General features: G+C 59.8%; 1 protein-coding gene and 1 long non-coding RNA gene across 2 annotated transcripts; one reads left to right on the top strand and one right to left on the bottom strand.

The window, feature by feature from the left end:
* Positions 1-2028: 2028 nt before the first annotated feature.
* On the top strand, positions 2029-4358 carry LOC128783107 (uncharacterized). Its single transcript, XR_008429007.1, has 2 exons — positions 2029-3484; positions 4188-4358. It is a non-coding gene; the product is annotated as an uncharacterized LOC128783107 (long non-coding RNA).
* Positions 4359-4410: 52 nt separating this feature from the next.
* LOC128783034 (serine/threonine-protein kinase pim-1-like) lies at positions 4411-8993 on the bottom strand. The gene is made up of 5 exons (XM_053933617.1): positions 8237-8993; positions 8108-8158; positions 7509-7878; positions 7102-7278; positions 4411-6814 (listed from the first exon to the last, which is right to left on the bottom strand). The coding sequence occupies exons 1-5, from the start codon at positions 8774-8776 to the stop codon at positions 6675-6677; spliced, it is 1278 nt and encodes a 425-aa protein (XP_053789592.1). The 5' UTR covers positions 8777-8993; the 3' UTR covers positions 4411-6674.
* Between the last annotated feature and the right edge of the window lie 1121 nt (positions 8994-10114).

Below are 10114 nucleotides of genomic sequence, written 5' to 3'. Positions count from 1 at the left end.
CCTCTTCGATCCCCCCTCCTCCTTGTCCATTACCCCACCTCCTTCTCCTATTTCCACCCTCCCTCCTCCTCCCTAAGCCCACCTCCTTCTCCTCCTCCATCCCTGCCCTTCCCTCCCTCCTCCTCCTCCCCCAGGAGCAGCGACACCCTCGGTGTCCCGTTCCCGCAGCCCTCGCAGCCCGCGGCAGGAGCGGGGATGGAGCCGGGCCAGGTCGGGATGGGCAGCGCGGGGCTCTCGGCTGCTCCCACCCGCTGTTCCAGGGGGGAACCCGGCCCGGGCAAAAGGAGAGGCAAACTGGGAAAACTGGGGGCTGCACATCCCAACTGGGCCTTGCTGGGGACCCTGCCTGGGCACTGCCAGCCCTTGGGGCTCCTCTCGGGACAGCCGGGAGGGGGGAACGCACAGAGGGCTGGGGGATGCCAGGAGTGGCAGCACTGGGAGGGACTGGGACTGTGCTGGCTTTGTACTGACACCAGACTGGGATCACACTGCCGTGCCAGGGCAGACTGGGATCGCACTGATGGAGACTGGGCTGAGACTGGGCTCATACTGGGAACATACGTGGAACATACTGGGAGTGAGTAGCAGCCTGCAGGGGGCAACTGAGACCATGCTACGGGCAAATGGGATACACTGGGAGTGACTGGGATTATGCTGAGGGTTACTGGGAGCAGCTGTGAGCAACTGGGATCATGGTAGGAGTAACTGGGAGCAACTGGGTGGAACTGGGAGTGACTGGCTGCATGCTGGGGGTGATTGGAAACACCTGGGTTTATAGTGGGATGAACTGGGATCATGCTGGAAGTGACTGGGATCACACTGGCAGTGAGTGCAACTACACTGAGGCTGACTGGGAGTGGTTGTCAGCAAATGGGATCATACAGGAAGGAACTGATTGTGAACTGGGAACATGCTGGAGGGAACTGGGGTACACTGGGAAATACTGGTAGTGACTGGAATGAAAGTGAGGGTGAAAGAGAGCAACTGGAACCATGTGGAGCACAACTGGTTCATCCTGGCAGTGACTGGGAGCACACTGGGCCCATATTTGGATTATACTGGGAGTGACTGGACTCATACTGGCAGTATCTGAGAGCAACTGGGAACACACCCTGCACATCATCCCCCATACTGGGGGTGACTGGGAGCAACTGGGAGCATACTGGGACTGACTGGATAGATCTAGGAAGCAACTGGAACCATGCTGGAGGTAGCTGGGACCATACTGGGAGTGACTGAAAGTAACTGGGATTATACTGGGACCATACTGGGAGTGACTAGGATGATGCCAGGGGCAACTGGGAGAACTGAGAACACACTGGATGAAAGTGGGAGGAACTGGGAGCAAACGGGATCTTGCTGGAAGGAAATTGCATCACCATAGGAAATGACTGGGAGGGACTGAGCTCATACTGGCAGTGACTGGGCTCATACTGGGAGCAGCCACTCCGGGCCCCGGGACCCCCGATGTTCCCCCGAGGGCCATCTGCGGCTCGGCTTTGGAGCCCTGCCAGCTCCAAACATCCCCCCAAAAAACCCCAAACCCAGGAACCCCCCGGCATATTTGGGCTGAGCTCCCCCTCCCCGGGCACCTGCGGGATGGGGGGCGATGCTCCCGGGGCTGCGGCGACTTCAGGCAGCGCCAGGGCCCCGCGATTCCTTCTCTGCTCTTCTCCGTCTGCTCCTCGCTGCCGCTGCGCCTCTTCCTCCCTCCCTCCTCCACCTGCCCCGTTCCCGAAGGCCGAACCGTGAGGGGAAAGGGGGCGAGGAAAGGGCGGGAACCGTGAGGGGAAAGGGGGCGAGGAAAGGGCGGGAACCGTGAGGGGAAAGGGGCGGGGCCAGGCCAAGGCCGGGAACTGTGAGGGGACGCTCTGTGAGGCGGCGCTCTGCAGACAGAACTGCCACGGACTGAAAATGAACGGCAAAGAAATCAGTAAGTCTGAAGGTTTTATTTGCTATCAAATAGATCCCAGCCACGCAGCCCCACAGAATCCCCATCCCACCCCTCCAAACTGAGATCCCACTTCTCCCAGCTCCTCCCAACCCCATCTCACTCTGGAGGCTCTGGAATCGAGAGAGTTTGGCAAGGGATAGAGGTTTTTGAGGTGGGAACAAACAATTTGAGGTGGGATTGTGTTTTATGGCTTAAAATACAGTTGTTTTCAGTAGCATGTGAGTGGTTTTGAGGTGAAAGATGGATCCCTCTTGGCTTTTGGAGTGCAGAGGGATGGAGAAGAGAAAAAAATTAAGGTGAACACAAAAGGAAAAGCAGCCAGCTGTGTTCCCAACATGGATGACAGGGAATGTGGGTGACCAGGGCTGTGCCCAGTGTGGGTCCTGTAGTGGGGGATGGAGTTTTGCTCTTCTCACACTCGGGGCACTCACAGGGCTTCCCTTACCGGTGCCTCCGTTGGTGTTGGGCCCAGGTAGAGCTCTGTGAGAAGCTCTTCCCACACTGGGGACACTCGTAGGGCCTCTCCCCGGAGAGGAGAGCGGGTGATGAGGTGGGAGTTCCTCCTGAATCCCTTCCCGCAGTCAGGGCAGCAGAAGGGCCTCTCCTCTGTGTGAACCCGATAGTGCTTGAGGAGATCGGAGCTGGTCTGAAACCTCTTCCCACACTTGGAACACTTGTAGGGCCGTTCCCCAGTGTGGATCTACTGGTGGCTGACCAGGTTGGAGCTCTGGCTGAAGCTCGTCCCACACTCCCCACACTTGCAGGGCCTCTCCTCATTGTGGATCCTCTGGTGCACGATCAGCTGGGAGCTGTACCTGAAGCTCTTCCCACACTCTGAGCACTTGTGGGGCTTCTCCCCATCCTGGAGCTGCTCATGGACCACCAGCTCCGAGCTCTGGCTCGATTTCCGGCCGCCTCCCTAGCCCAGGGTGGTTCTTTCCTCCTCAGATCCCCGTGATCTGTTTTTGCAGCCCCTCCTCGTGTGGCATCTCCAGGGCTTTTCCCCCCCGTTGGGTTCCTGCACCGTGGAGCCGCTCAAAACGGCCTCTTCCACGAGGTTCTGCCGCGGGGATTTGTCCTCCCTGCTCTCCATCCTGTGCTCCTGTTCTGGGCTGCTCAGGGATGGGTTTGGCCCGTGTCCCTCGAAGCAGCGACTGCCCAAGCAGCTGCGCTGGCCCCGGGCTCTCCTCCCGGCCTGCTGGGCTTTGTTGGGTGGCACAGCCTGTGCCAAGGGGCGGCAAGGGGCCTGCAGGCCCCAGCTCTGGGGGAAACAGAGAACGTCCTGGCCGTGTCCACCGTGCTGCCAGCTCGGCAGTGCAGCACAGCACGGGCTCACGCTCCCTTTTGCTCCCACAGAAGAGCTTGGCAAGTCACACATAAATGCCAGGAATCCTTTGAGCACCCCAAGAATTGTCTGCCCCCAGGATGTGCGCAGGTCCTGCATGATAAGCACGGTAGTGACACTGTTCACTGTGCCATTTCTATGGTCCTGTGCTATGTGGGGTTCCAGTAGTGGAAGGAAAAGAAACAGTAAGTTGTGGCTGATCTCTACCCTCCAACATCTTTAAATGCTGCTGACAGTAAGGGAAGATTCCCAATGAGGCTGCAGTGGAGCTGTGGCCAGTCTGTGGTTGTCCAAAGAACTCTGCTGAGGGCTCTGCTGCTGCCCAGTGCTTTCATTGGCCTCTTCATTGCTGGGCCTTGTCCTGGGGGGCCCGCTGGGGCTGCAGCCAGTGCTGGCTCCCACTGAGGCTGCCAGGCCAAGAGCAGCCCCGGGGGCACAGGGCAGAGGCAGAGCAAGTTCTCAACAGTATTTGGGCCACACAGCTCAGGACAGGACAGTGCTTATTTAGTAGCTCATGTAAAGTTTCATGGTGACACTGATGTTACCAGACAAGCAAATTTGCTGAAGTTCAGTGTTCAAACAAATCCAACCTGATGAAGGTTTGGCTTTGGCCTTGAGGCTTTGCTCTTTGTGTGAGCCCTGTTCTGGATTGATTCCCACTCAGTCTTGGAGCCTGTTTTGGGTGAAGGCTCATCCCGGCCCTGTCCCTTGGCAGTTCTGGGCTCAAAGGCACTGCCGAGGCCACACTGCACGTGACTGGGCTTCAGGGCTCCATTAGCAAAGGGCTTTGAGAAGTTTAAATTACTGTATTTATACTCTTTGGTTTTCTTTATGGAATTCCTTCCCTTTTTTTTAAACTTAATTTTAAAAAAACAAATTCTTTTCCAGTGCTTTTTTCAGTTATTTGAGATAGTGAATGATGGCTGGACCATCGAGGATCTCATCTCGACGGTGGTAGCTCTATTCCCCTTCCTCTCTTTTCTCTCTATTTCCCTTTTCTGTCCCTTCTATTGCATTTGCTGTTGGTACCTAAATAAAGATGCATTTGTTGTGATTAAAGTGATGGTCCCTTGCCATTTGCAGTTTTGCACTTTTGGGATCGGTTAACAAACCATCACAAACACCCCACAAGATTGGATTGTGACAGGTTGTGCGGGATCCTTCGCTCTCTTGGATGGGGGAGGGAGCACGGAAATGGAATCAAGATGAGACAGGGATCAGCCAGCCCCACGCCAGGCAGCGTTTTCTCCTCTGAGAGCTCCTCTGAGCTGAGCGAGCTGGTGAAGCCTGCGGAGCAAATGAGAGCCGGGACTGAGGGAAAGGCTGGCTGGGAAGGAGTCAGATAAACCCGTGTGGGCATTTCCCTTTCCAAGGGGCTCCTGGGGAGACAAAGGAGACAAGAAGGATTCCCCACCTCACGACATCTCCTTTTTCCCTTCAGTAGCCCTATTGCAGCCACTGCATACAAGAGTTTACTTGATCCCCTCGATGCCAGGGAGCACCAAGAACTTGAACCTTGCTGGAGTCCAGCCCTGCCTGCCTGTCACCGAGCAGAGGGGAAAGATGCAGAACCTGGGCAGGGGTTGAGCCAAATTGGCATTTTGCCACTTCTGACTTCCTCCCAGCTTTTGCAGCAGGGCGACAACGCCATCGCTGCAAACCACTCCCTTTGGCAAGGCACACGTGGACCTCGCTGGAAGCTCAGGGCTCTTGAAGGGGCTGCTGCAGTTGGCAACAGGAGCTGTTGTTGAACTTTTCACATTGCTTAACCCCCCCTGCCAAATGCCATCAAGTGGCTGAGGAAGGACACAAAAAGATTACCCTGGAGGAAGGGAGGCCAAAAGCTTGGAAAAGGATGAAAGAAATGCTCTGATCATGATGATGACAAAAAAATAGAACGATTCCTTTCTGACAGCAAATGAACACCCGCCGCCCTCCAGCCCTCCCAGCCTGGCAGGCCGAGCGGAGCCATTTCCATGGCATGAGGTGCTGGCAGCCTGCGGAGAGAAACCAGAGAGCCACGGTCAGTCACAGAAGGCTCCTGTGCCCTGTCCTGCCATGGCCTGTGCCTGGGCCAGGCTGCTGGCTGTGCTCAGAGCCCAAACCTCCCGAGCCATTCTCTGTTTCGAGAGAAGGGCAGCGTGGCAGGCCACGTTCCACCTCCTCCGCTTCAGCACAGCACAGCAGCCTCCTCAGCAGCTGCAAGGGCGGGATGCCCGTGTGCCCGCTGCCCTCTGCCCGAAGCCCTTCTGCCAGCCCAGCTGTGGAGCCGGGTACCCACCTCTGCAGACCTGCTGCCAGGAGAGGAGCCGATCCCACACGAGGTCCTCGTCCTTCTTGAAGGGGATGTCCCTGCAGGCCGTGGCCCCTGGGGTAGCGCTGGCCCTGGATGTGCTCCACGGACGGTGCAGGCGCTTCCCCGTCCGGTCCGGGCACCAGGTGTAATCTTCCTGGGAAAACAAAGAACAATTGCATGGAAGTCAATTCAAAGCAAGATCTGGAAACAAGAAAAACCTACACAGCCTGTCACCGTTTCACGGGCCTGAGGAGGGTCTGACCACTCCATGCGAGAATGAAACCTGTCCACGGGTGGGGAAAAACCCCACCTTTCCCACCCGTAAACGCACCCCTTCCTCGAGGGCCTGCAAAGCAGACCAGCTGGGGCACGGCTTCGGAACCCGTCCCCCTCTGCTGCCACCATCCACATGGATGGATGTTTTGTCAGGCTGGCTGCCCCCGCCCCAGCCCGTGCCAGGCTGGCTGGCAGAAGCTGTCAGCAAGGCCAGGAGCCTGCTCCCCTTCCACAACATCTGTCCCCTGTCCCACCAAAAAGCAGCTCGGCAGCCAGGGGAAAAATTAATATTCCCCAGCGCCGCCGAGCGGGGAACCTGCGGCGCGTGGCCAGGCCGAGCCCTGCCATGCCTGGAAGCACGAGCATCCCCCCGCCCCTGCGCCGGCTGGGGACTCATCTTGATTTCATCGGGGCGCAGAGCGTGTCCTCCAGGAAGGGGCCGCAGCCAAAGCCGCTCGGCTTTGCCCCGCCAGCGGCCAGCTCCAGGATGGTGTTCCCAGCTCCACGTGGTGCTCCAGAAGAACACGCCAGCTGTGCCTCGGCTTGCGGGGACATCCCGATGTCATTGAGCTGCAGGGGGATGTTTCCCCTGTTCCAGTCCGTGGCACCTTCACCGCACTGCCACCACTTCTCCAGTGGCACGGGGAGCACTGAGCCGCTCCCTCCACAACTCGCCGGGGACCAGCGGAAGCATCTCCTCGGCTGCGCTCTCTCCTCCGTGCTGCGGCCGCAGGGAAACGCTCTGGGGTTTTCTTGGAGTGCCACCAGACGCATGCAGCTGGTACTTGCTGGGCCCCTGGATCCTACTGAGCAGAGGGATGGGTCTCTGCTGTCTCCTGGGCCAGGCAGGGCTCCTGCAGCCAAGAATGCTCAAAAAGGTCTTCCAGTGATGGCCTGTCTGCGGGGTCCATGGATAAACACCACCTGATGAGGTGCTGGCACTCTGCAGAGAGAAACCAGAAACCGACGCTCAGCGGGACAAGGCTCCTGTCCATGCTCTCCCACATTCCACAGTGCCCAGGCCACACTAGGAGTGCTCAGAGCTGCAGCCAAAAGCTTCCCATGGATCCTCCCTTCCGGAGGAGAGCAGCACAGAGGCACACGTGCCACCTCCTCCAGCTAAGCCCAGGAGATCAACCGCCTCACTAGCTGCAAGAGCAGGATGCTGATGTGCCAGCTGCCCCCTCCCAGCCCCATTCCTCCTCCTGAGCCTTGAAGGCGCAGCCCCACCTTGAGACACCCGGGGCGGGAAGAAGAGCTGGCCCCGGACGATGTCCTCGTTTGTGTGGAAAGGAAGGTGCCCGCAGATCAGGTGATAGAGCAGGATGCCCAGGGACCAGATGGTGGCTGGCTGGCCATGGTAGCAGCCAAAGAGGATCCACTCCGGTGGGCTGTACTCCGGCGTTCCTATGGGTCACAGGCACAGCTCATCAGGCCGATGCTGCTCCCTCCCTTCCTCCCTCCCTCCCAGCCCGCCCCCGTTCCACAACAGCCAGCCCCTGCCCCGCCGAAAAGCAACTTGGCTGCAGCCGGCTGAAGGAGGATTCTGCACCCTCCCCTCCCTGTCTCCCTCTTCCCCCTCTGCCAGCCAAGGGGGGAACCTCCTCTGCCCGGCTGGGCCCCGGCTTTGGGCTCACCTGACATCCGGGTGTAGAACGTGTCCTGGAGGATCGTGCCGCAGCCGAAGTCGATGAGCTTCGCCTCGCCCGTGGCCAGGTCGACGAGGACGTTCTCGGCCTTGATGTCGCGGTGCAGGACGCCGCGGCTGGTGCAGTGCCGCACGGCCTCCAGCACCTGGCGGAACAGCCCCCGCGCCACGGGCTCCGTCAGGAACCCCCGCTCGTGCAGGAAGTCCCAGAGGTCCTGACAGCGCTGCGGACGCTCCATGACCAGCGCGAAGCCGTCGGGCAGCTCGAACCAGTCCAGGAGCCGCACGACGCCGCGGAAGCCAGGGCACGACACCATCCACAGCAGCGCCAGCTCCAGGGGCACCAGGGCGCCGTTGTGCTGCGGGGGGACCGCGATGCCCTCAGCGGGGCCGATGCTGCGCCGCGCCTTGGCCACCCCCTGCCCGGCCCCGCCGCCGCTCGCCATTGCCCGGCCCGGGACGCTGCGCGGGCCCCGCTCACTCGCCGCTCGCTCCCCTCGCAGCCTTCCGGCTGCCACCCTGCCGGGCCTCGCCTTAGCCCCGCCCGGCACGCCCCGCCGCCTTCTCCCGCTGGCCCCGCTCACTCACCAGCCGCGCCCACTCCGGGATGCGATCGCGGCACACTCGCTTGATGGCCACCTGCAAGCCAAGGCGAGCGCCGGGCTGAGCTCGCTGCCCGCCGCCCGCCGCCCCCTCCGCTCCGGCCCCGTCTCTTACCGGGGCGCCGTCGGCGAGCCGGGTCCCGGAGTAAACGCTGCCGCAGCCGCCGCTCCCCAGCAGCGGGCCCTCCCGGTAGAGCTGCTCCAGGGGAGGCTTCTCCGCCCGTGCGGGCGGCACCGCGCTCCCGCTCTTCTGCCCCGCCAAGCCGAGCGCCCGGCGCGCTGCTGCTTGCCGAGCCGCCCCGGGCTGCGGCGGCTCGGGGCCGGCGGCCGAGCTGACGAGCGGCGGAGCTCGGAGCGGGGAAGCCGCCGGCGACGCTGTCGGCGACGGGGCGGGCGCGGGGCGGCAGCGGGGCGGCTGCGGGCGGAACCGCGGCAGGAGCTTCGTTCGGGGCCGGGGCCTCGGCCGGGGCCGGGCCAGAGCCCGCGCCAGGCGGAGCCAAAAGACCGCGCTGCTCCGCCAGCACCAGAGCGAGCGGCACTTCCAGCGGCGCCACAGCCAGTACGGAGAGAGCCCGGCGGAGGCGGCTCCGCGGCGGGACGGGCAGGGGCGGGCACGGGGCGACCCCGCCGAGGGGCGCCTTGCGGGACGCGGCATCAGCCGGGCTGGGAGAGGCGGGACACAGACGGGACGGGACGGGACGGGAGCGGAGTGAGTGTGAGAGGGAGAAGGGGATGGGGAGCGAGTGGAAAGTCGAGCGGAAAACCGATCGAGAGAAGCGCTGCTGCTGCTGCTGCTGCTGCTGCTGCTGCTGCTGCTGCTGCTGCTGCTGCTGCTGCTGCTGCTGCTGCTGCTGCTGAGGAACCGCCGCAGCTCGCGAACGTTCCTCCGTTGCCTCCGCGAACCCAACGGAGGAGCCGCCGCGCGCCCCGCGGAACGAAAGAGAGAAACAAACAAATGAAACCCCCAAGGAATTCCTATTAGAGAAGTAACCAAATCAAACAATCTAGCAATAAAGAAGAGTGCTGGCTTGTGGCTTCTTTCTTCTTTGGCTGAGGTGTAGCATTTCATGGGGAAGAATTGCCTTTTCTGACAGTTTCCGACAGTTTTTGGACAGGAGTGCAGCATTTAATTTTCATGTAGAAAAGGGAAATCGTGTCATTAAATTCATCTCTTTTCATCCTCTGTTGAGACAGTTGCAGGCTGCCAAAGGACATGGTCTGCAATGTGGAACTTGGGGCCAAGTTTCTTTTTCTGCCAGAGGATGAGGAGGGGAAGTATCCCAGAATCATGGAGTCGTGGCATGGTTTGGCTTGGAAGGGATCTGAAAAATCACACGGCTGCAACCCCCCTGCTGTGGCTGGGCACCCCTTGCACTAGCCCGGCTTGTCTAGAGCTCCGTGCAGCCTGGCCTTGAGCACTGTCAGGGACGGGACAGCCACACCTTCTCTGGGCAACCTGTTCCAGGAGAGTCTTTTTTCTGAATCCCTCACCTAAACCGACTCTCTTTCCATTTGGATCCATTCTCCCTTGTCCTGTCCTTGCCTGCCCTCCTACAAAGCCCCTGTCCAGCTTTCTTGTAGGTTGCCCTCAGGTCCTGGAAGGCCACAGTTGGATCAAGTCTAAGTCTCTTGCCCAGGCTGAAGAAGCCGAGCTGTGTCAGCCTTTCCTTGCAGGAGAGCAGTGTTATAGCTACGTATTATAATATTGGCTTTTGCAAACATCAAAGTGGATTTTATATGTGTGATGTTCAAGTAACTTTGTTCCAAAGATAAAGTTTCTAATTTTGTTGTTAATTAAGCTTAGACATAGTAGTGCAATAGCTGACAGAAGTCTGCTTGTGTTAAAATGCCTGCTTGGATGGGATAACATCCAATGAACACAGGATGAGGACACCTGCTACAGATCTGCCAACGATCAGCACTCACCATCTGAAGGCAGTGTGGACCAAGGCCCGAACTGGAAGTGATAAAGAGAAGGAGCCAAACTCCAGCC

Source organism: Vidua chalybeata, unplaced genomic scaffold (assembly GCF_026979565.1).
Source record: "Vidua chalybeata isolate OUT-0048 unplaced genomic scaffold, bVidCha1 merged haplotype W_reject_10, whole genome shotgun sequence".
NCBI lineage: Eukaryota > Metazoa > Chordata > Aves > Passeriformes > Viduidae > Vidua > Vidua chalybeata.
This window is presented reverse-complemented; position numbering and strand designations above follow the sequence as displayed.